This window comes from Aythya fuligula, chromosome 2, assembly GCF_009819795.1.
Source record: "Aythya fuligula isolate bAytFul2 chromosome 2, bAytFul2.pri, whole genome shotgun sequence".
Classification (NCBI taxonomy): Eukaryota; Metazoa; Chordata; class Aves; order Anseriformes; family Anatidae; genus Aythya; species Aythya fuligula.
In genome coordinates, this window is record NC_045560.1 from 104,695,315 (window position 1) to 104,721,645 (window position 26,331).

The 26,331-nt window shown below is 41.1% G+C and overlaps 1 protein-coding gene across 1 annotated transcript in view; it reads left to right on the forward strand.

Moving 5' to 3' along the window:
- Window positions 1–694: 694 nt before the first annotated feature.
- The window catches only part of SPIRE1 (spire type actin nucleation factor 1), a 125,667-nt gene continuing 100,030 nt past the window's right edge, over window positions 695–26,331 (forward strand). The window contains exons 1-2 of the mRNA XM_032181344.1: window positions 695–1,049; window positions 11,259–11,293. Of these exons, the coding sequence (XP_032037235.1) occupies window positions 695–1,049; window positions 11,259–11,293 (390 nt within the window). The remainder of the gene's footprint in view (window positions 1,050–11,258; window positions 11,294–26,331) is intronic.

Sequence of the window (26,331 nt, forward strand, 5' to 3'; positions counted from 1 at the left end):
TGTGATAATTTATGGGGGTTCTTTGTACTTTCAAAATTAAGATTTGGATACCAGAACATGTGAATAGCTGTGCTGAGTTAGATGAAGTCTGCCTAATGTCATGCCTTTTCCCTGAAAATAATATCACAGAATTGTCTAGGTTCGAAGAGACCTCAAGATCATCGAGTCCAACCTCTAAAATACGTCATGGATGATTGGAGGAAGAAAAAAAAACACAACTGCAGAGGCTCATTTCTGTAATACCTCTCCCCTTTCTGACAGGGGAGAGGTATTACAGAAATGCCTTTAAGAAAGGCCTTTGCTGAGCCACCCCCTCGCAGCCGCAGCAGCAGCAGCAGCAGGGGGCTGTGCGGGCGCTGCCGTGCCGGGGGGCGGGCGGCAGGGGGCGCTGCGGGGCGCGGGGCCGCCATTGCGCGGCTCGGAGCCGTTCCCCCCGCGGCGGCGGCAGCGCCAGCGCCAGCGCCGGGGCCGCTCCTCCCGCCCCGGCCGCCCGCTGCCCGCCCGCCTGGGCCGGGCTGTCCGGCGGCCTGGCGGCACTGGCGGGGCGGGGAGGATGAGCGCTAGGAGCGGCAGCAGCAGCACAAGGAGGAGCAGCAGCAGCAGTGCGAGCAGTACCAGCAGCAGCAGCAGCAGCAGGACGAGCAGTAGCAGCAGCAGCAGCAGCAGCAGCGCTGGGCGCTGAGCCGCGCAGGGCATGGCGCTGCCGGGGGAGCGCGGCTCCGAGCCGCAGCCCGGCGCCTCCCGCCCCGCTGCTGCCGCCGCCGTCGCCGCCACGGACGATGAGGACGGAGAGCCAGGAGGAGGAGGAGGAGGAGGGCAACCGGAGGCGCTGTCGCTGGAGGAGATCCTGCGGCTGTACAACCAGCCCATCAACGAGGAGCAGGCGTGGGCCGTCTGCTACCAGTGCTGCGGCTGGCTGCGGGCCCGCGCCCGCCGCCGGGAGACCCCCGCGGGCAGACCGGGGGCAGCCGCGCACCTCCGCGTCTGGAGGGACGGAGCCGTCAGCATGGAGCAGGGCGAGCCCCGGCGGCCGCCCCACGGCGCCGAGGGTAAGGGGCGAGCACCCCCGAAAGCCCCCCTCCACCGCCTTTGGCCGCGGGACCCGCGCCCGGGGAGGCTGCGGGGTGTGCGGGGTTTATCTGGGTTTATCCGGGTTTATCTGGGTGTGGGGTTTTAGGGGGTTTTCAGCCTAAACCCAGCCGGCACGGGGATGAGGCATCGTCCTCATCGCGCATCCGTGTCCGTGGTGCTCCCCGCTGTCAGGCTAGCCGGATTCAGCGTCGCTGAAATTGGGGGAAATTCAGAAAAATTGGGGTTTTTCAGGCTGGTGAATGCACAGTGGGGTCAGTGCGTGGGTGTTGTGCTGCGTGCTGCGGGTCGGCCAGCGCGGGGCCAGCAGTACCTGCAAATAGCGAAAAATGCAGAATGGAAGAGGGGCTGCGACTTCCCCCCACAACTTCAGTGGGTCTCATAACCATTTCCACCTGAATACGGGCTGATGTGCTCTCGTATTTTTTAAAAATAGGTGATGGTAATGTTAATAAAATGCCAGACCGGCACCCGGAGGTGCTGGGGAAACATTTGCCCGGCCAGTGGATTTGTGTGCCCCATGAACGCGCAGAACCGGGCATTGCACCCCGTGTGCTGCTTCTGCTTTTAGTGTTTTGTGGTGGGATCAGGCTTCTTCCTCTCTCTCACGTCAGCTGTAGGAAAGGCAGTGATTTAGTAGGTGTTTCTTTTTGTTGTTACCATTTCCTTGCTGTTTGTGGCCTCATTCTGTTGCCTCTTAATGTTTTTAATGGCCTGCGGGGTGTATCTGAACATGAGGCTCAGGCCCCGCTCTGGCACACACACGCAGATGTCCGTAACCTCCTGGGAGGGCATGAGGGGACCACCAGGCATGCACCCCTCTGATACCTGTAATTAACAGGCGAGGAAGGGAGCTCGGGGCCAGATGTCAGCTGCCAGACCATGCTCAGCGATCCCACGTCTGTATCTGCCTGCTCCAAGTCATCCCAGCATCCACACCTCCGAATACGCCCATGCAGCACGGGCTGTGCTCGGCCTTCACGCTTTTACAAAGGATTTGTAGGACTACCTGGCAACAACATGAATCCAAGATTCTGTTTTTCTTTGGTTTGCGGAGCCCGTGGCAGGTTTCCATTGGAAATCGCCATTTGCATGGTGCGGTGGATGCTGCGTGGAAGAGCCAGCAGCAGGCTTGCTGCTCTTTGGTATCTTTTGAACTGTCCCAGTTCTGTTCTTTATTGCTCCCTGCAACGTCCTTGGATGATGATTAATGAGCGTTGCGAGCCTCCTTCATCTCAAGCCTCTCAAAGGGATAGTTATTCTTACGCTCGGGTATTCAGCTTAGCAGCAATGAAAACTTGAGAGCTGCTGCCCTGGTGCTATGGCTAGGGGAGCCCTGTGCAGCAGCATAGGCCCTGAAGCCGTCTGGCCACGTTAATTTTACTCTTGAGATACAAATTAAAGCTGTCCTAAGAAGTACTGATTATGTAGAAATGGGTGGTGCGTTTCCAGACCCATTTCTTGTGAATCAGTTCTCGGGCTAATGCGCAATACTTGAAATTCCGACTGAAAATACCTAGAAATTGAACAAAATGTCCTTGAGGTAGGAAAGAAAGATGAGTTTCACTGATATGGATGGCAAGAAAACAACCTTGAAGTCAGATCCCTGTCATTAACCAAAACCAGAGAACAACTTTAAAATGTTCGTCTCAGTTTTACCTGCGTAGTCTGCTAATCCTCGGATCCTTAGTTATCTCTTTTTTTTTTTTTTTTCCTTTAATCAGGTATGTTTTGGTTATATAGAAGTAAAAAAAAGATTGAGAATGGAAACCTTTCTCAGCTGTTCATTTTCATGCAAGTGTTTATATTACCTGACCGTCTGAATCCCCAGCAGGAGGAGGATCAGGAAGGATTCCTGGTAATTGTTTTCCTGCCTTCGTGTCTCAGACAACTTAGGTTTAAGTGGCTGTGTCAGAAGATTTGCTAGAGCAGTAGGGATTCTGTGGGCTAATAATTCTGAGCTGCAAAACTATTCTGTTACTGCAGTGCATGAAAAATGTATAGCTGTAGGTTGGCGTGTAGGTTTGGGTCATCACAGCATCAAATATTGGCTGTTGGTGTCTGTTTTGGTAAACAAGAGGATCCTGTGTGGCAAATAAAGGAGTCCCCACAGAATGGTGTCTTTGGGTCGCCAACATTCAGGCTTTGTTCAGGGCCGGCAGAAGGACGTGATCAGTCACGCCTGTCAGCAGAGCTCTGGCTAATTCAGGAGCCAACGCGGCCGCGTCGCGGAGTTTGCTTCAGGGACACTTACAAAAGAGCTGTTTTCACAGTGCCTTGCAAACCTTACCATCCTGCCAGAGGTGGAGCGAGTAAGAAATAAACATGAACATGCAAAAAAAAAGGAGAGTTCCCCGTGGTCATCTTGGTATGAATCATTGCAGCTGTCTGACATCTAAATACCACAGAAATGTGGGCTGCTCGGACAGATGAATTTGGAGATACAGCGTATTTTATCTAATGGATGTTTTTGTCTTCTCTATTTTGCTTGCAGTTTATATGGAAGGAACTAACAGTGGCATCTAGTAAAGTGCCAGATGTGATAAAAAATACCTTCTGAATGAGTTAAAATGTTGGTTGTAAACGTGCGGTTTGACTGCTTCGAGCCCTCTCCTCGAGGAACAGTGCTTACAAGCGGTGGTGGTGTTTTTAGACTTGAAGCAGTAACAAAGTGATGGGTATGCGAGTAGGAAACCAGCGCCAGAGCTACCTCCTCATCGTCCCCCTCCTCCTTTTGTGTCCTCCTCCAGCCCCAAAGGAGGAAGCACAGAGGGAAGCTACTGAAGTGCCATGCAGATTTTCCTCCTGGGCAGCTGCCAGGTGTTCAGGGCAGGGTATAACACATGGAGAGCTCTGGCTCTGGATCAAAAAGATCGCAGAAAAGTTGACTGCATGGTGGCTTTCACGGGACTCAGAGGGCTCGGGGTGAGACGTGGTAGAGAGGAGTAACACAGTGTTGGCAGCTGTAATGGCTTTCACGTCCTTCTTTGTGTGCCCAGGTATTGGAAGGCAGGGCGGAGAAATATAGGACTAATAAATGCAAATTTTCCTTGTGTGCATCAAGAGGTTCTCATTTATCAGCCTCTTGAAGAGTGCTTATGAAAGATATGTGTGCTTTTCAGAAGAAGATGAATGTCCTGGCATTGTCCTTCTAATTTGGTTGACCCTTTTGAAAGATAATGGATGGGAGTAGCCCTGTTGGCTGCTTAAACTTCAAAACAGGGGCCGCCGTGACTACTGCTGAAATAAATCCTGCTTCTAGAATTAACGCTTAATTATGCTCTGAACTCAGATTTTGTTCAGGGATATTCAGAAACATCTGTGTTTAAAAGTAGTAAGGGTTGATGTATTAAACCTCACGGTTTCTTGTTAGAGTTGTAAGATGTGTACCTATTAGTGGTGGTCAAGGTAGGAAGAAAATGTAATGCCTTTGGCTTGGAGTAAATAAGTAAATAAAATCACATTCCAGGTGCCTGCACAAAACAAGTGGAAGGAAGTTACCAATGGGCAACCTCGGTTACCAGATTTGTTCACAAAAACGAAAAGATGGGAATCAGACTGTGAAGGCAGAGTGACTAGTTTGGTGTTGTCCAAAATCTGCATTTATTGTTCCTAATGAAAGCTTAACAGCAAGGAACTTTGAGGAGCTGTGGGCTCCAGATGCTCATGACTTACTGAAAGATAATACTTTTGTAATTTAACGGGGTTTTTCTTTACTAGTGCAATTAAATGTTGCTGTAGAAGGAAAAGCAGAATTGTAATTGTCATTGTGAACAGTGATTGAAGAGCGAGAAATGAGATGTCTCCATGATGTTGCGGGGAATTAATATGAGGTCTGTAAGGGGCATCACAGCAGAAGAAACAAAGGTGGGGTTTTTTGGTCGTGGAGTCCAGCATCAGGGCCTGGCAGGAGGTGCCAGTGGCCGGAATGTGAGTGCCTTGGCGAGGCTGGGGAAGTGCCTTGCAGTAAGGAAGGTGATGAGGGGATTAAGACACGTAGCATCCTGGGTCCTTGTTGAACGTGTCTTTGAAAACTAGGGAAGCTTTTTCATCATCTCTGTTGAAAGAAAACTGCAGTGTTCGCGTTTTGTTAATTTATTAGGTTACAGCGCTGGATCCAGTAAGGAGACAAAACGATTATTGTCCCACCACTGATAAAATCTGGAGGTAGCTTGCGTGACACGCGCAGAGGTATGAGCACGCCACCGATTTTATTGCTGTGCGCTTTAAGAGCAACAGAAAGATGAGTCAGTCTGTGCAGTGTAAATACGAGGCTCCAAAGACATAGCCAAGGTAGAGAGAGGCTGGGAACTGCTTTTCCATCTGCTTGAGAGAGCTTATTAGCAGCGGGTAAAAGCTCGTAACTGGTCCAGCAGTGCTGTGGTATCAATTTAGAAAATCCATAACATGCTTGAAGCTCCCTCAGACTTCAGTGGATTCAGCTTTCTGCCACAAGCACCCGTGCTTGTTGGACCAGCAAGTAAGTGGATGGCTCTAGGAAAAATGAGAGTACGATTAGAGTAACAGAACTAAGAACAAACAAACAAAAAAAAAGCTTTTTGAGACGTGAAGTCTAAGTGCATATTCACTTTTTTTTTTTTTTTTTTTTGGTGGAGAGTTGATAAATGGACATGCCAAAGAAGAGCAAGCGTAGTATCTGTACTCAAATAAGCATTTTTTGAATAGGATGGCAGCTCTTCATAGAGCTCAGCAGCACTTTGAGATGCATTTCTAGCACAGTATTTATCTTAGAATAACAAAAATTGTCTCGATCCCTAGGTGGACGTATGGGTTTGCTATAGAGGGTGAGCAGTGGATGTAGAAAGAATTGGACGGTGACCGGAGCCAGTTTCCTTGTGCCGAGTAAAAATGGGACAAGACAGTGAGCAATCACTGTGTGGTACCTTACAGGGTAGCATTAAGGTAGTGTGGGTTCCTTAATTTGGTATTAAGGAAAATTATTATTTTAAAAACTTTTATTACAAAACTTTACTGGGTGAAGACCTCTTAGTCATTATCTGCTTTGGACATTGTGCAGAGGATTACTTATGACTGTACAAAATGAGGAGTAACTTCAGTGAACCTGGGTTGAACGGAGAAAGATGAAGTCATGAAAAAAAACATTGACACAACGCCCTGGCCTCCTTCAGTACGTTAACATCTCTAGGAGTTTTCCTTGTATTTTCTTAAAATTTCCTTTCTCTCCTCTTCGTCCTCTCCCAGTCTGAGAAGTGCAGCATACCAGGTCTAAGTCACCTACCGGAGGCTGATACATAAATCGTGAGTCAGATCCAAAAAGCCATGAGCTGTGAGGACTCACCCCATTACCTGTTGTCCCCTAATTACACAGTTTAAAGGAGGGATATGTTGACTCTTTAGGCCTAAGTGTTTTCCTTAAAAACGTCAGCCTCTGCTGGTTGCTCCGAGGGGTCTCCTGTTTCCCCTCCTAACCCCTTCTGCTTCCTCCACATCCTCATCTTCTCAGCTTTCACCACCTTCCTCCCCGCAGCCTGATGGTCATCTTCAAGCTTTGTTTATATTTTCTTTGCCATTTTCACGTTTTTCTTTTCATTACCCAGGCTTTCTTTCCTCCCATGCCTTTCATCTGTGTGTCCTGTAATAGCCATCCTGTGCCAGAAGCCTGGCTCACTCCTGCTACATCATTGCTTTCCCCTCCGTGTAATTACTAACCCCGTGCTTTACATATCATCTCCTGTCTTTATGTCGCTTGGGTGCCTTTTGCTGCCTTTATTCTTGTCTTTTCCTTTTGTTGGCACTAATCTTGACTCTTGGATTGAAAACCTTGTCAGATTTGGTAAGGACTGTCCCATTTCCTGCAATCAGATGATTACAATGGGTGCTTGTTGTTGTAGTTTTTAAGGAGTTCCTTGTTCTCTTAAGGCCAGGGAATAGCCTCCTGTTGTAGCTACAGTGCCTCTTGCTGACTTGAAAGCCAGAAAATACACATAAATTCAGCTTAATCTGGGGGCCTGACTAAGGCCTGTTGAATTTGTGTGTCTTGATTTAGTGACTCCCATATTGTCCCTCTCTCCCTTTCCTTCAGGTAGGCCCCGTGTTCCTTCTGCCACCTCTCCCTCTGTCCTCCAGCACGAATGGGCAGTGGTTGTCTTTCCTGAGGGCACCCTGAAGTCTGCTAGTGTGGAAATAATAGGTTTAGTTCTCCCCAGACCTGCATCAATAGGTTGTGATATTTAAGTCGATTATTAATCTTTAACACGAAATGACTTCCAGGCTCGTTGCTAGCTCATGCACCAGCTACGCTGCTGTCTGAACGTGAGTGCTGACGATCTCCCTTCTGCAATCAGGATCGAAGCTGTCTGGAAGGAAACACTTTGGGATCGGAGCAGAGGAGTCTCAGACGTTGCTGGAAGGCTGGGAAGGGGCTCACAGGCTCTTGGGGCAGCTGCTCGCAGTGGAAGCAGCAGCAGCCATGTGCTGTGGTGCCAGGACACAGACATCAACTCCCTGGTTTTATTTCAGATAGTGGAGTGCAAATGGTTTGGCACATCCAGCAGGCTTTCTTGCAAATATCTGTATCAGTCAGTGCTTTTTAACATACTGAATTATCCACTCCAGCTTTAAAATGATGTCTTAAATGTGTACCTCATACTTTTTGCACCAGTACGTGATAGGCTTGCTGTTTGTTTTAAAATCAGTGAAGACCTTTATCTGTGATATATTAATCCTTGCAAGGCATGGAAATTGCCCTTCAGTGAAGCATGGGCTATTGGTTAGTTGAGTACAGTCTTTTTAAAACCGCATTCCAAAATGATTATTTGGAAATAGTTATTTCTCCCTGTCTAATCAGCGACCTGAAGCTCCTGCCTCGAGGGACGAGTCAGAGCGCCCTAATGCTCAATGAAAGTTTGGCCTGACTCAGCTTGTTGGGGGCTTGAAATATGAATAATTTTCAAATAGAAATTTTGAGAAATGAAAAATGGTGGTCAAAGGTTTTTGTTGGCTTTGTTTTGTTGTTACTGTTGTTCCATGGCCTATACGTCTCTTTGAAGGCTATTTTCAGGCATACAGGAAACCTCCAATGTAAGCCTCTTGCCTTCTTTCAAAAACTGCATTTTTTTGCATTTCAACAACCCATGAGGGAAAAATCATACGATCTCCCGAACTGGAAAAAAAATGAAGTTTAAAAATTGAAGTTAATTTGACAGTCAAAGTTGTGCTGTTTACTAGTAACGAATGCATTAGTCACTATTGGAAAGCTGTCACGGGAAAACACTTTTGATATATATCTTTTGGCATTAAGAATGGTAGAAACGCTGCACAGGTTAGCAGCTGGTTGAATGGTTATGAAGGGCAAAGAGGTTTGGATCTATGTAAAGAAGCAGCTGCTGACATAAATTTGTAAACCTTCACTTATTTACGAGATAAACAATTCTGCCTGCGGAGATAGTTTTATGACTTCTTATAGGTGTGTGTATATATATTATATAAAAAATGTTTTTTTTTTCTCTCTCCCAGTGCGAATTAGGAAAGTGTGACCCTTAGGCTATGTTTAGAAGTTTGTTTTTTTTTTTTTCAGTCATCTGAGCCGAAGAGAAGAAATTCCTATAGCTAGCCATTATGACTAAATTTTGCTTGCATGGGCCATACAAGAGCAAATTCAGCTCAGTCTTGATAGATTCATGTCAAAATGTGTTTCTTAGGTGAGTTAATACAGGTGTCTTTAGTAATCTGGGAAACTTCCAAAAGAGTCACTGCAAACAGATCAGGGAAATCAGCTGAGTACATGGTTGGAATCAAGGTAGAGAGGGGCAGGGAATGGTATAGTAAATAATTTCTGTAATGCAGTCTGTAGTGTTAAAATGGTGCAAGTCAACCAGTAGCTTGTGCCCGTCTAGAATACCATCTGTGGTGTGTTTGAGCTGGTGTGAGACTTAAACTACTTGTTACTCCTGTTTCCCTCCTCAGGATGTGGAATCCTGACAATACCATTGCTTTTGAGGTACTGGTATAGATGTTGCTCGTCTTCTGTGGTGTTGCCCAGTTTCCAAGCAATGGGAATAAGTAATATGGCTTAAGATGTTCCCTACATTAGTTATAGTACTAAAAAAAATAAATCTCTGTAAGCAGTAGTAAATTGTGGTAGTACCAGATATGAGACAAGGAAAGGTTCTAAAGCTGGAGTTGAGGAACTTCTTTCATGGAAGTTTATCAAAGAAGATTTATCAGAGGGGCCATGAGATGAGTTTCTTGCTGTTCCTTTCAGAAGTGGAATTTCTGCTTTACGTCTTTCGGTGTGGGCTGATTTATTTGTTTTGTATGTAAGGATTTGGTTAAGACTTCTGTTAAAAGGATCTTCATAGGACCTCAGCGTAGCCGTGAAGTGTAGCGATGGGTCTGTGCAACTGAGAGGATCTGGTAAATGGTCTGACTCCTGTCAGTCATGCTACAGGAGACACAAGTCAAAGTACTTGAATTTATCAGCAGTTGCAAGTACTGGCAGAATGGTGCGTGCCATTGCGTGATTATAGGTTTAAAATCACTTACTTTTTCTAAGTAGTAATTTTCCAAAAATACCTTTTTTTTTCTTCTGAAAAGTTTTTTTTCTTCCCCATTCTGACTGCGTTTCTGTGAATTGGCCTTCTCTTGTCTTATATTGTGGAGGTGTGTCGTTTTGGTCATCTTCATTTGAGTTTCACAGAAGTAGCCCCCAATAGTCATAAATCTGCTAATATTTGTAGAAGTATTCAATAAATAAAAAAAGTTCTCATTGAACTACCACCATTTACCATTTAAAACAATCAAAGGAGTGCTACCATTTTGAACACCAGGAATGTCTCCTGTGTGGATCTTGACATGAATTGACCAGGATCACCAGTCCTTCTGCAAAGAGGATGCAGTATTTAAAAGCTGCCTTACTAAGTCACTCTCCTGTGCTTCATTTTGTAATAAGCCACCGGTGTTAAGCATTCAGCTTACACTGGCAAGAGTTCAAAACAAAGGTAAACAGCTTTCCCTCTGTTAGTTAGTTGCTCTGTATTCATTCAAGATGCGTGTAACCTTTAGGTTCAAAGGGAGGGCGACTAGTTCTGCGTGAAAAATAAATCCTTTTCTGTGTGGGTGACTCTTCTCTGCTTTTGTGTGCCATTCAGATTTTACATACTAAGTCAGCACGGTTGCTGCTGTGTACAAATACTATGCTAACCATAGGTTGAACTTCCTTGAGCTCGCTTGGGCGATCTGATGAGGACAGTCCTTCCATTTACGGCTCCCCATTGCAGGCTCTCCTGGGGGGTCCCAAAGAGCAAAAACCACAGAGGTCAAATTAAAGATCCACGTGTTTTGAAAGTCAGGTTTTGGGGAGCTCCCCTTCTCTGTGGAATGTTTCTATGGAATATTTCATTTTCCTGAGTATCATTTCCCAACAGAAAATCGTCCTGCTACGTCCTACTTTGTGCTCTTCTCATATGAATTACCAACACAGAGTGATAATCTTGCAGCTTTTAGTCAAATGGTATATGATGTGAAATTTCAGTTTTATTTTTTTCATAAACTGGCAAGCCACTTGCACTTTTATACCAAAGTGTTTTGTCTTTGAGAATATTGAGATTTCAATTTGATGAAACAATTCAGACGCTTAATTTCTCCATGTTGATTAAATTCCAAAGTGATGCTTCTTCTGAACTCAGAGGAAACACAAAAATTGAAAGAAAAGACCTCTGAAAATATTACAACAATATTTCTGCTTTAGCTTGCTCAAACTTCATGTTGTTGTTGTTGAACTCTGATATCCCAGAAGTATCAGATGAAGCAAGTGGCTTTTTCCTGGTCTATGAATTAATGGTATGTTTTCTCTTGAAATAATTACTTGCTCCTGCTTAATTTAAGCCAACGTGTTTTCATGTTCCCTCCATGGCTGAGCATCATTCATACAATTTAAATAATGAAGCCAAACATTAAAGACATCTTAAAAGGGAGAGTCGTGAAGGATCCAAATAAAGAGGGCAGGGCCTTTTTGTTGTTAATTCTGTGATGCACGTATAATTGCAATATTATTGAAATGTGTGATTGAAGTAAGGCAAAGAATATTTGGCTAAAACTGGAAAAAAAAGAGTTGACTTCTTAGTGTTTTGTTCATTGACTTAAACTGAAAGCTTTTCTTTTTTTTTTTTTTTTTTTTTTTATTACAGATAAATCAGACCGGTTACACTGCACAGAAATGGAGGTAAGAGAAGTGTTTTGTGTTCTCTGCTGGTGGTGATTTAGCTCAGTTTGTTTTTGTTACCTTAAAGTGAAAATGTAGAGTGCTTTCAGTGGGCAGTCTTACTGTGAAATGTTTGTAGTATTTATGTCTTTAAATTAACAGGTGCATAAAAGTGTCTTAACATGGGTCATTTGGTCTCATGCTCAGAAAAGGAAGAAAGAAAGTCCATGTAGTTTTCATCAAACGATGCTGGAGCTACAGATAAATGTAACCTAATTTGTTATTCACTTCTTTTAAATAAGTATCTTTGGTTTTATTTTAGAATATTTCATTTTAAATAATTTCTCTTGGATAAATTATCTCGGTGTGCTTTCTAAAGGACTATTGGATTGTGGAATAAATACTTAGTGTTAATAGAATGTGTTGGTGATTTTTGGCAACCCAGGAATTTGGATAGAAGCAGAGAAGATAAGTGATCTCAAGATTATTTTTCTACCTAAAGGTGTCCTGTTTTCATGTGCTTTTAATATTTCCTTTAATTTATCACTTGGTGATATGGGGCCTAAGGAATAGTTTAGGTATGTCTTGCTGGAGTAGCATCAGAATTGTAAAACCAGTTCAAAACTGCTTGCTTTATATCTTGACCATTTTTTTGACTCTGTGTCTTTGATCCTAAGCTGTGACTGTTGTAAGAATGCTCAAACCACCATTTTGTCAGATCCATAGATTTAATCCAAGACTTGAATGAAAACTAGGTAGACCTTCTTGCTGAACAGGATGTGGACTCACAACTGTTTGTTATGATACAGAGCAAATCTGATGGCCTACTCCTTAACTAAACTTTTCCAGCAATAAATAAAAATATCTGCGTCCTTTGCAGGGCAGTGTTTTCTTCTTGTCTTTGAACTTTCTTTGAAATGGAAAACTGAGTTTTTACTTCAACTGTTCCACTGCTACCTCAGGCTGGGCCTGGAGGTGGTAGGGCCAGTGAGGGCATCTTAATTGGTGGGCTGTTTTCTCATCCCTAATATATGTGGGGGTGACAAACGGCTGTCGCTAAAAGGTTTGTACTTAGACAAAACTGGGTATGAAAACAGCTGGTTTAATAATAAAATGGAAGGCCCGCTAATTGAACTACACATGGTAACATGCCAAAGCCATCCAGGTTTTTGCAGCTGTTTGTAATAAAATGGCAACGTTCCTTCAGCAGGATGCAGTCTAAGGAGAAATTCCTCACTGATACAAGTCCAGAAATTGGAAGTAGGCACATTTTGTTTCTCTTTGTGCAGTTCAGATTAAGCAAATGCATCCTGTTTTTGTTTCAGCATTTGTAGAAACCCGGTTCATAAATCTCGTACCTTACTTACAAATGATAATCTAATGTGTCATTTGCTTTGCATACTAAACATTGTTTACAATTTTCCTTCGTGTTTTTTAGCAGAAGATAATGATAGGCCCTAACAGTGAAAATAGAGATGATAAACCCTGTTAAAACGTATTTTTTAAGAAAACATAAAATATTTCACTTTGGTATAAAGTAAAAATGCTTTTGTTTCAAAAATATCTAATGAGAGTCAGTTGGACATCCTTTACTTCATTATCTTCCATGGAGAGAGCTATTAAATTTTCATATTTTTAAAAAATAGTTTTGTTAATAGTTAGAAAGAACAAGTTCAGCAGGTTAGAATTTCCCATGGTACAGATGCGCCATTGAAAATTGTCTCTGATAAGCACTGTGACCATTAGCATATTGACTCTTCTGTTTATCTTTGTCATCTTGAAGGAGCCTGTGAAGGAGTCAGTAGCTTTTTTTTCTCCTCCAAAATTCCTTTGGGGCTTCAGCTTTAGCCCTGGTGGTGATGATGTTTGTGTTTTTCAGAACTAAGCATTCAGCAGAGAGCCTACTGCACGTTGTTGATTCCTGTGGAAAAGCATGGCCTGATCGAATGTATTAGAATTTGTGGGAAGCTTCTTAGAATTGTAAATAATGGTAATCATATTTCTTTTGCAGAACATGTAAGCGATCCTAAGTTGATATTCTATGTATTTCAAGCTAGTGATTCAAGGTGTGTGTGAAATTCTGGGTCCAGTTGCCATAGCCATAGTGGGAAGATGGGAGTAAGGAATAAGGTCACCTTATTTAATCTGTGTCCGCCTGTGTCTCTGTTTGTACATGATGATAGCATTACTTCGTTGTCTTAACCAAGGTGGTGAAGTGGTGAAGATTATTTAAAATATGCCAGCCTCATTTGTAAACACTTAGTACTCATATAGAAAGTATTCTGTGAATGCTCAGTGATTCATATGTAGGAGGGTTTAATTGCCACGTATTTCAGAAGACCCACCTAACTGAGCATAGGCTTGTTGTGTATGAATAACGTAGTTAACCAGCATCTATGCAAATATAAAGGTACATACAAACTCTCACATTAGTTTAAAAGCCAGGCATGAATTAAATACCCTGTCCCAAACAATGGTGAATAAGCTGTTCAACATCCATCAGCTCATGTCAAATCACAAAATGAATCGTTTTTCAAAATGTTTTAAGGAGACTGTTGCGTGTTGTGTATGCAAATTCTATTTGCAAGCCATTGATTACATGTGTCTCGTAATTATTAAAGATGTTAACATACAGTGAAAATTATGGTACTTGTCTGGGAAACTAAAACTTCTCTTTCAAATCTCTTTGATTGGGAACTTAAAATATTGACTATTTCAGACAATAACTTAGGGAAATAAATGTATAGGTTACATAAGGATACTGTTTCTACTTCAATACAAATAGGAATGTACTTGTTACTCATTATATTGACTCAAACAGAAAATCAACCACTTCTCATGCTAATGAAAATCCGAGCCTGCATTTAATAGCACAGAATGTTAGGCTTTCAAAAGATCTGTCATAATTTTGCATTAAAAATAATGCCACACCTACATTCAAGAGTGTTGCATACTCAAAATTCAAGCAGTATAAAATGGGTTGATTTAGCATATCCTAATATCTAGGATTCTTTTTTTAATCCCTGGTGCAAAGAGAAGTAAGATTGTGATTGAGGGGCAGTTGCAGCAGTGAAGAATCACTGTCTGCACAGTGGTGATCATTAGTTCTGCTTCGCGAACTTTACCCTTACGGTGCCAAGGGAGGAGAAATATCACTGCAAGGAGGATAGGCAGAAATGTTCTTGAGAACAATTTCCCACAGTGAAATATGGCTGACTCTTGTCTTCCAACAAAATGAGTTTTGTTTATACACTGAAAAAACACAAACCAAAATTCTCTGTGAGTGCATGGGTACAAATCTGCTAATTCCATGAAAGCTCTTGGTTCCCTGTGCTGTTAAGAGGAGAATTAGCAGGGATTCAGGATTGCTTCTTAGAAATCAAAGTAGAATCACACATCTTTTCTTGACAGCATTAAGTCATGCTCCAGCATTAGGTGCCTCTTCTGATGAGTGAAGCGCTCATCACTTGCTGATGGGATTATCTCAGAGATGATGCACTTCCAGCCTTTGAGGGACCTGTTATTTTAGGTACCTGGAAGCCCATTATGCTTGTTTCTTGGTGTGGTTCCTCTGTGGCAGGCAGTCATCTGACCTCCTGATTTGCCTGGATTACTTCATAGCTGCAACAAAACAACAGGCACTCGATTAAATTGAAAACACTCAGGAAAGTAGAATTCAGGTTTTGATCTTCTGTGTTTTGTAACGAGCTACTTTTTCAAGAGGAACTCTGTCGTCCTTGATTTGTATAAATGTGCACAGCATACCACGAAGAGGTTGATCGTGGAGGAAAATGGATTTCTGTTGTTTGCTTGCTTTAAGCTTGGCACATCGCCCTTTTCATTCAACGCTTTCATTAAGAATACACAGTGAATATTGGGCTGGAGAACTGATCATGTATTTGACTAAGCTGATTTAGAGACAGTCAAATCCTGCCATCTGTCCAGGGTCTTAGAGGAGAAAACAACTGCTCCTTGTAAAGGCTTTGTAATTTTGCAGCGTAGTATGATGTGCCTGCAATAATCCGCTCATCCTAAAGTCACACGGGATTTGTGACAAAATCTTCATTTGAGTGATGCCGCTGGGAAACCTTTCAGTCAGCTGGGGAAGAGCAGAGAGGCAAAAATTCAGCCCTGCTCTTCTGACAGGATTTCAGGTAATGGCTGGTAGAAGAATAGGCCTCACACCAGCTCTGATCCCTCCAAGGAGCATTGTGCATGTGAAAAGCATAAATAGCAGAACATGGAGCAGTGACTTAGGTGGTGGTGTCTCTGTTAAATCTCAAAGCACAAAAATGTTCCTCGTGCAGTTAGTGCGTGAAGTCATTAGAATTACACAGTTTTATCACAAGATTAACTACGGAAATAGAAGTTTGCCAGTTCAGTTTACGTTACTCTGAAAGGGATCTTAGAGTGTGGGGAGAATACAAGTACAAGTACAATACATTTGTACAAGTCTTCAGTCTTTGAAAAACTCTTCCTCTATTGGTTCTATTATATTGTTTGATATGATACCTATCATACGAATGATATGCTGTCATATCTACAGTAGCTGTCATATGTATTGATTGATGTGATAGCTATCATATTAATTAGCTTTAAGGTGCTAGTTTTCTCGTAGACAAGTGCCAGTAGATAAGTTTGCTTCTGTGTTCAGATCAAGAGAAGAATCCGAGTGCTCAGTCAAACAGCAGGGAAAACTTAAGCTTTAGGTATTGGTTGAGTGCATACAATCTAGTAGTCCCTTGTATTGTCCATCTTTGTTTTTTGTGTGAAATAAAAGATAATTCAGTGTATGAGAATGAAAGGAAAAATGCAATGTTTCTTTTTGTTGTTGTTTTTGTCACTGTAATAATAATAATAATAATAAGCTACAAACATTCTGGCTTTGTTCCTGGCCTAATAAAACCCTCAAAGGCTTCTGAGATACTATGGCACTGCTTTTCCATGAAGTCTGCTGGTTACAGATTCTGTGATAGAGATGCTGGGTTTTCCAGCCTCTTCACAAAGTACCAAATTGAGGGGGGAATTGTGGCAAAGGTGGCAACATTTATAAACATACACACAATATGCACATTAAACTACTGATAGAAAGGAAGAAATCATGCTTTCCAAACAAAGAAATATATATTTTTTTTTTTAAAAAAAGGCATCAGTTACATATATTTTTTATTGGTATGTCATAATTTTGATTTTATGTTTTGGGATTTTTGTAGGCAGTATCTTCATATCATTACTGCAGTTCAACATCTACAAATCCTAAATTCTAGAAAAAGAAAACTAGAAGAATACAGAGGTTAAATTATCATATACAAGTTTTTTTCATAACTTGAGCAGTTCAGACTTTTCTTACACTAATGTAAAATTAGGTCTGATTGTTTTTTTTTTTTTTTGCGTAATGTGTTTGCCAAAATTTATTGTCATTGTGTATGTGTGGGTTAAATATTTTATGCCTCTATACTAGTATTTTGGCCTATATATTTTACAATGCATAACTTCTGATGTGTGTAAGATTTGTGAAGCAAATCTTTTTATAAAAAAAAAATGTTTTACTGTGACTTTTACTGGCTACAGATATGGCACTGCAGCAATTTTTAGGGCAATTGATATAACAGATATTCTGCAGAATGACAGTTCTTGCTTACTGTATGAAATCAAGTAGGTTTATAGAAAATTCAAACTGATTGTTCCTAACAGACAGATTTCAAAGCACTGGGGCAAGATCCCTGCAAAATACTTAATGATAAAAGCATAATCCAAACAAGGGGTGCACTTTCTGGGGATGACTAGAAGCCAACTAATATTTCTTAGTATGATTTCATGGAGGGAGCTCTTCTTTTTTATTTTTTTATTTTTATTTTTTTCTCCTTTGTGGATTTTGCCTAAGGCAATTCTGAAATTAATGTGAAATGCACCTCTGCAGTTCAGTGAGTTCGCTTTCAGTGGTAAGCTTGACCTGGTGGTATGGTGTGGGCTTTTTGATCTGGGGAAGAAGGGCTGACAGCAAAAACAACCAACCATTCTTAAGCATCTCAATTATACATTCGGTACTCCAACAGCCACGATATGAAAGTATGCAGAAGATTTAAAGCTGATGGAATAAAAAGTACATAAGATGTAGATGAAAAAAGCACACAAAGAAGCTGATTTGGCATATTGTGCAGTTATCACTCTTTTCTAACTCAGTTATTTCCTATTAATTTAATGCCTGAAAGAAGCTTTTGTTTCCATCGGTAGTCCAGTGGGAGTTAGTGTATTTGTTTTTTAATGTCTAAGGTGCATAAACTTGTGCTTGATACTTGTCTCTACTGTCTAGAAGCTAAGTAATTGTTAAAAATCCAGAGGATGCTACTGGCTTCTTATCCAGTTGTGAAATACTTATTTCATCACGAACCTTATAAATTTGTTAGTCTTCAAGTTGTTAAAACTTAATTAAGAAATGCAGTGATGTGGAAGAAAAAAGTGACTCTTTTGATTTTTTTTTTATTGTTAGCTGAGAGAAATACTAGTGATCTAACATTGAATCAGAGCTTGCTTTCAGTAAGTGCTGCTGGTTTTTTATTGCCTCTGTGGTAGGTTTAAGATATTTATTGTAGTAGGTAGGACTACAGGGTTTCATTCACATCTTAATCTCTATTTCTCCTTCTGTTGCTTTTAATCCTCAGAAAAAGACAAAACAGAGGAATGATACCAAAAATCTTGTTATTGTGCTTCCTTTTCCTGTCTTGTAACTTTGTGTTTCCCTTCTGCTTTGACAGTATACATGATAGGAAGTAGACATACAGTGCAATACGAGTAGAAGAGAATAGTTGAGTTGGAAGGGACCTTCAGAGATCATTGAGTCCAACTGACTGACATCTTTAGGGCTATCCAAAAATTAAAGTGTCTCTTCAACACTGACAGGCATGGGGCTCCAACCACCTCTCTAGGAAGCCTGTTCCACTCTTTGACCACCCTCACAGTAAAGAACTGTTCCCCCAAAAAGTGTTTCTCTCTGAAGATTTCCTTTTATTTAAGCCATTCTTTCCCTAGGTGTCCATGAGTGGAACCTGTACCACTTCCATCCACGGGGCACTTGTGCTTCCTGTGATGAAGGCATAGTGCTGAATAGGTTCAGTGGGAAGTTTGATGTTTGAGAAGCCAAGGGAAGTCAGGCTTCTCCACATCATTTTTTTTGGAAGACTGAAGTGTACTTCGGTGACCTGTTTAAGTATCTGAATATAATGTTGCATTTTTCTTTCCAGATACTCTTACTTTAGCTAGGTTAGCTGTATCACTGCAGGGCACAAGTAACCTCTGACTAAAGTGGGTATTAATGTGAAAAATAAACATCAAATTTTTGTAATATTTTATAGTTCTACTAAATTATTAAATCATTTTAAGTGAAAAAAAAAATTGCTCATAGACCTTTTTTATTATTATTTATTTATATCTCTAATTGATCTCTAATTCTTATTTCTCAGAGGCGGGGTTTAGTGTCTTTCTCTGAGTCTGATATAGAAGCCCTTGAATGTCCAAGTAGCAGTGCATCATAGTTGGCATGCCAAGAAATGTTACGTGGTTAATGGATTAGGCTTATTTTAACATAGTTAAGATAACATAGTTACTTTTTTATCAGTTTTGAATTTGGTCAGTGGTCAAAGCAAGCAGGAATTCAAGGGAGCTGAAGATTTAATTTCACTTCAGTTCAGTTACCAGGTACCAGCTTCCCAACCTAAAACATCCTCTGCATTTAAATTGTAAATTTAACCATTAAGAAAATGACACAAGGATAGCAAGATAAAACTAGTAATATCAGTAAGTTCATTTTTTGAATACTGGAGAGATTTGAAGTGAGAGAAATACTTATTTATGAATGAAGTGGATCCAGAGTGTTCCCACCTACTTGAACAACACCTACGCTCTTCAGTACTAGCGTGCGCTACCGTTGAGTCATTTTAACATTCCTGCTTTGAATCCACTTGGAAATATTGATCCAGTTTGTCTAAACTGTGTCTATATCAGATTTAGTTTATCTGTATCTATTATCCTGTGAAGGAAATGATGTTTTAATGTAGAAATTCTTGTTAGTCACTCCCACTTCTTTTAATGTGTAGAACTCCCAACAATTTATAGTTGGGAAAATAACATTATGAAAAGCTTTCTTCTTTAAATGCAGCTTTAGCTAATGTAATGAAAGTGAACACATGGAATTTTTATGTACTAGTAGACAGCGTGGCTCTGTTTAGCCTTCGGTTTCTCTTGCCTTCATATGCTGCCCTGGCTATCCGCTGGGAGGAAGAAGAGCTGTTGTCATCTGGTTTTGATCATGCAGTAGCTTCAGCTATTCCAAGAGAATGGAGGAGAAATGTGGTCTCCCCTCTTGGGATTTCCAAAGGTCATTTGAGGGAAATACTGTGAATAAAGCTTAACTGTAATTTTAGTCAGATGTGCATTTTCAGTAGGTTAGTAACAGAGCGGATCAGATGTTCCCAGTAGCACCATCCCTGAGCATTCAAAAACCACAAGACGTGTACAATGAGATCATCAGATATTGGTTAATACATACTTAAATGCTTTTTTTTTTTTCCCCAATTCTATGACTAAATGCTTTTCTTCTAATGAACACTAATATGTAAATTCTGATTTAAAGCACTTGACCTGAGAAGCTGAGACGTTCAACAAAGCAAGATTTGCTGTTGAGTCATGAGAGCTTGCAGCACTGTGAACTTTCTTTGCCAAAGAGGGTACGGAATCTGTCTTGGGGCTTGCTGAGGGAAAAAGGAGTTTTTGTTAGTTTGCACTTTCTTTTGTTGGACTTGACACAGTGCAACCCGTTCGAGCTTTTGTACTGGAGTGAGCTCTTTAGCAACTGGTAAGTTTCAGTGCGCCCCATGACCTACTAGTGTGGATGTTTTCATCTTATATTGCTTAATTTTGTCTGGCATTTACCTGTTTGTAATGTTAATCGTTATAAAGAAAGCAAGCTCCAAGATCACTCCTTAATGGCATGAGTGAAAGACCCTATGAATGTTTCTTGGATTATCCTTCAGTGTTGCTGTATGCTGCAGCAGGTGGATTAAAATACTTTGATTTACTAAAATGAAATACAAATGGTAAATTAAGCATGCAGATAAAACAAAGGGGTGACTGCATTCTAAATGTCTCATCATGTCCCTTTCTTCTATTAACCAGAGGTTAATATAGCTACATAATAAATTATGAAGTACCTGTAACACCTTCACCTTCAGCAAAAAGTTAAGGTTAAATAATTAACTAGGATAAGGCAAGCTGTTCACACTTCATAGATTAGCTGCTGCTTCAGTTAAGGAGGTAGGGACACTGTTAAACTGATAGGGAGGAATATGTGAGGGAGAAAAACTAAGCCTGAAACACCCCTGTCCAGCTCTCTGTTTCTCACTTTTAGCATACCTTCACTTCCAAGCCTCCCTCTCCTGTTTTCTCTCAAAATCTCTTATAGTTCATTCATTAACTTCCTTTATATCCGTTTCTCTCTGACCAAAAAGTTAGTCACCTGCTTTTGTGGGTGTCTGTTACTGTCTCTGCCTAGTATTTGATGACTGTCAGTGTTGCCATCTCTGCTCCAAGTGTGGTTTTTTGTGTTTTTTTTTTACAGCCCCCTGCACCTCTGCTTGTTTGCTCTGTAGGGCCTTGTGGATGTTGTACTGCTGCCTGAATACATTACTTCTCCGCCGTGCATTTCTCATTGTGTCTCTATCTTTCTCTGCTATCTGAACTTGAGATATTAGCGTTATCTTTGACTCACACTCCTTCCTTTCCTCCAGATGCTTGCCAAGTCCTTAATTGCCGTCTGCTAAAAGCACCCCTCTCTTCTCTGTTGCCAACATGTTAATTCAGGCTTTGTTTTTTGTTGTTTTTTTTTTTTTCTTTTTTCTTTCTTTCTTTTTTGGTCTTGGCTAATGCAGACTGCCCGCCACCTACTCCTTTCTAGGTAATGATGAAAAATATGTCTTCAGAGTTTTTTTAGAAGACTCTTCTCTGGCTGCATCGTGGCTTTGGGTCGGTGCGTGCTGCTTTCCCGTTCACCTCTGGCCTGCAGATTCAGGTTATCTCCTTCATGCTGTTGCAAGTCTGGAGCAGACTTTCACTGCAAAGTAAACAAGTTGCCTTCAGAAGCTCCATCTGGTCTGTTCCTTGAGGAGGATGTGCCATTCCTCGTGCTGTGGGCTCCGCTTGCTTTGGAGCCAAGGCAGTACAAATGTTAGAGAGAACATGGATGTCCACGTAATCTTCTAAACTATGTTACTGCTAACCCCAAATCACCATTTGGTGATTGTGAATCAATGCTTGCTTTTGAATATGCTTTGCACCATCTCAGATTATATTTTTTTTTTTTTCTGGAGAGTGCTGCTTGTGCTTGAATATCCCATTGAGCCTTTCACTTTTGTCCTTGGACTGAAAGCTTCGTGCAATTCCTAGATCTTCAAGGAATGTTTCATCTAGTTGGGCATGGAGAAAACAAATCCAGCTGAAACTATGAAAACAGTGAAGTAATTTGTGGTCTCTGGCCATTGGCCACTGTCTTACCTTGTAATTTTCCAGAAGAGCTGCTCCTGTTTATAACTCTTTGTATGGCTTACTACTGGAGCTTGCTTTAAACCTACAACTAGTAAAGCATGCAGAAAATAATTCTTTTCCCTTTTCTTCTTTTTCTTTTTTTAAAATCTGTTCATATGCTAACAGAAGTAATGTTCTTAATGAACTTTGTTGGCCAGGATGGGTTTATAGTATTGAACATCCGGCATTGTTTTGTTTAAATTGTTCTTGTTTTCTGTTCAGTGTAATCTACTTTGAGGACTTCTGCTGTGGTTTTGTGTAGTAAACAGACTTCTTATTTTGATACATTTTTCTTCAAAATCTGGCCTTTCCTTTTGTCAGCTTTCATTAATCTTTTTATGCAGATCTAGTACTCAGAGGTAATGCTGAACCTAACCTCCTTTTATCAGTCTGGCGCTTTCATCACGAATTGTAAAGGACCTTTGACAAGTAGCACTGCATGTACAAGGAGAGTCAGTTGCATAGGTGTACCTGTAACATTTAAAGCATTGGCACTAGGAAAATGTATGGAAATACAACTTGTTTTTACCATTGCAGAGTTGTTCCTAGATGTTAAATAAAAAGTTAATCTGAAAAATTTAGGTAACGACAGTTAAACGAGAGAAAAGGAGAAAAACATGCTATTGTGATGGATGAGTTTTACCACTTATTTGGACGTATTAGAGCAAAATTATTTTTCAATGTAAAGTACTTCATTCTCTTACATAAGGAAAATGCTTATTTAAAAGTTAAGATCTTCTCAATTCCTGGCCTCCCAGCTTTCTGGAATGTTGTCTGTTTGCAAATCTCAGATCCTGCAGTCGATGTCTGTCTGTTATGCTACTTATACATGCAAATGCAATGGCATACTTAATAGCTTAAAACCCAGAGCAGCAGTAGATAGATGAAGAGTGTGCTGAACCTGAGGTTCTCCGAGTAGTCCTGGTGACTTAATTATGTGGTAGCCAAGATGAATGACTTTTGGGAGAAAATAAAAGCTGTTCTCATTTTAGAGAAGGAAAAATCAAGCTCAAGACATCAGGGAAATTGTGACATTCAGTCTATGTGGCAGAGCCAGCGCAGAATCCAGATTTTTTAAGCCCTAATCACAGAACCAAAAACCTTTCTGTAGATTTTACAAACTACCTGAAATAATATGCCTATTTTTCTTTGCTGCCAAGACAATTCTAATACCCTTGAGAGGCATTTCATCAAAATACTGTGAACTTACTTTCAGGCTAGACTATCCCCTCTCCCCCCTCCCTTTTTTTTTCTCCTGTGTAAATTTCATAAATACTTTGAAAACCTATAAAAGCAGTAACCCATTCTCTTTCAAATAAATCTCTTATCTTTCAGGGTTATATATGTGTGCTAGTACAAAAGCAGACTTTGCTTTTCTATTGTTTACTTGCTTGCTGGCAGTGGATAGACTGAGCGTTGTTCCTACACAGAAGACAAACCCACCCCTATCTTTCCTGTAAATATTTCAGGAAGTGTTTCAAAACTGAAGTAGTTAGAATGTTAGGGGGAAATCAAAATGAACAGCTTTATGGAAGAAAAAAGCAAACTTTGGGGGATATGGAGCAGGAGTCTTATTTAGGTACAAGTAAAGGAAGAAGTTCAGTAAGAAGGCAAAGACACATCAAAAACTAATATAGAATGGGGAAACAAAGGTACCTCTTATTTACTGCAGCATTTGGAAAGGCAGTGAAATACATGAAGAGTGTTGTCATTAAAATGCAAATGAAATAATGTTTAGCTTCACAGTGTGGTAATACTCCACTAATAAGTAGTAGGGCAGAGAACTTGAAGGGGAAAAAAAAAGTCTGACAAAATTGAGCAAGTTCATGGTCCTAAAAATAGTATTTCATTTTACAGAATCTGCCTCAGAGGGCTGGTATCATTTTTCAGCAGATGTATCATGAACAAAGATATAATCATTAAAAACAGCCTGAACCTCACTGCGGATTTACATTTCAACAGCACTTCTATATTCTTCCAGCTCTTCAAATGTCATATTGAAATACAAACTGTCAAATTAATGAGGTACCAGGCACCTTCCTGTCAGTTCCTTTTTTTTTTTTTTTTTTTTTTTTTTTTTTTTTCAGATTGCTCATATATGTATGAAGATCTTGGCCCTTCTATCTTGTATCTGTATGAATATCAAGATAGTTTTCTCCAGGCAGCGGGCACTGCAGCAGATACTGCAGATGCTGTCTTTCATTTCCTATCTTGGCATGGAAACTTGAGTGTTATTAACAGGCAATTGTATTTGTGTTTTTGTTGTGTGTAACTAAAAATACACTGTTCACTGAAGGTGATAGAATTTATATGACACTGCTTTTTGTTTGGTTGGTTTGGTTGTTGCTTTTTTTTTTTTTTTTTATGTGGCCTGTTCCAGTTTTTCAAAAGTGAGTGTGATGGCAAGTTTTTAAAAGCTTCCTGAACAGAAAACAAAAGTGCTGTTTGCTGTGCTTTGTCCCTGTTTTTTGGCTGCAGGAACAACAAACACGAGCTGCTTCAGGTGTCACGATAGTTGCAACCTTTGCAGCTTTGATACAGTGAAATTCAGAAATGTTAGGATTGGAAATTGCATTCTTCAGAACAGTTGAACAGAAATTATAAAACAGTATTGTTTTGTTAAAATCTGAGTTCTTACAGTCCCAATCCCCTATCCAAAGCAACTACACGTGTGCTTATGTTTATGTTGATAATAAGTTTGCTCGGGATATGACAGTTCGTCTCTCTGAGATAGCTCCCGTGTTTGTTCAGAGTCTGGGTTACTGGGCAGCACCAACACCCGAGAGCAGGGATTCTCGTAGTGCTCATCGAAGCTCCTCTGTTGTGGCTCCCCTGTGACACGCAGAAGTTGTGGTTAAGAGCGTGTCATCCCTCTGACTCATCCAGCACAACAGGAACTGTGTTTTATGGATGTGTCCTTTTCTGAATTTACTTTTTTATGACTCATTGGAGTCATAATAGAATGATCTTGACTCATTTCTTCTATTTTTTTTACATCTCTCTATCCTCAATTATTTTCTAATTAATTTGCCTGTCAGCCCTTCAGTTCCTCAGTGAATGAGGATCCCAGTCTGCTTTTCCTTTGACAGTCTAGCAGGCAGCAGTCTACCTCCTGAGCACAGTCTCATCAAAGCATACTTCTTGGTATCCAGCCCACAGCGAGTATTGCTGCTGCTCTGGAGAGGTCTGGGCACTAAGCACAGAGCTGTCAGTGGTCTCGTGTCCCACAGACAGAGGGAACAGAGCCCACGTCTGCAGAATCCCTCCTTTGAAGTGTGATGGGTTTCTGTTTGGATCATGTTGACCCCATTGGTTTTGCAGTCTAATGCCGGCATTGTCCCTGGTTTGACCTACTTAAGTTGTGGCCTTGGGCACTGCAAATCTCAGATGTCCTCAGCATCCCAGTGCAGGATTTCACCTGCAGATCTCACAACAGTACCCTGAGGGAGAAAAAAAACATTAAAAAAAAAAAAAGGCCTGATCAAAAGAAACTGCTCTGAATGGGTACAGCAAAGGATTGTCCTCGGCCACAAGTTCTGCTGAAGTCTGACTGCAGCTGCAACCATTCCACTCTCTGATAACACTGACAGCTAGAGATTCAGGATCCTCAATGTACAGTTGACTCTTAGGGATGCTTTGTGCTTCTTACCATCTCCTCTCCATCTGTTGTGTCTTCCTGGGAATCTGACCATGACCTACAGACTCCTGCTGCATGACACTTGGTCCTGTTGCCATTGAGAAGGGGGAATAAAGCTCCTGCAGTCCATTTTAGAGATATAATTACAATACAAAGTCTCAGATTTCCTTTGCTTTGTCCATTATAGCAACTGACTTGAGGATGTCTTTTTCCTGGGTCAAGAAAAGCAAGCCTCATCTTCTTCCAGCCTGCAGAGAACACTGTTAGATCATAAGATGTTAAACAACCTGATTCCTGTGTCATGAGACACTGAACAACACAATATCCTATTGAATTTGTACCTATGACTACATATTTACTTGTGTGTTTTTCTGTGAAGTTTGTCTTCCTGTTAACCACATCATTATTGATGAAGAGACATTGAACTGTTCCTCTATAAGCAATTCACGTGTGTTTTCCTTCTGGATGCACAAAGTTTGAGCCATATTATTTGCTCTGAATGTGAAGAGCTGTCTTTTAATATCCACAAGTGCAAACCCTTCATGTTATCTCTCAGATATTTGTCTCCACTGTGGAGTAACTGTGGGGGTTGGCCATCCCCACTCAAATCCTTTTGACATGGCTGATGTGTTGTGCCATGACTGATCTATATGAGCTAAGGCCTTGCTGAAAAGTCTGTCAACAGTGTTTTCTGTTAAGGACTGTGCTGGGCTTTGGATACTTACCTGTATGAAGGCCTCTGTGATCTGCTCTTTCTTTGATAAATGTAAATCTGTGGCACCAGGCTTGAAATTGGCCCAAATTATAATATCAATGAATCATAATAGAGGTTAGAAGGGAGCTTTGG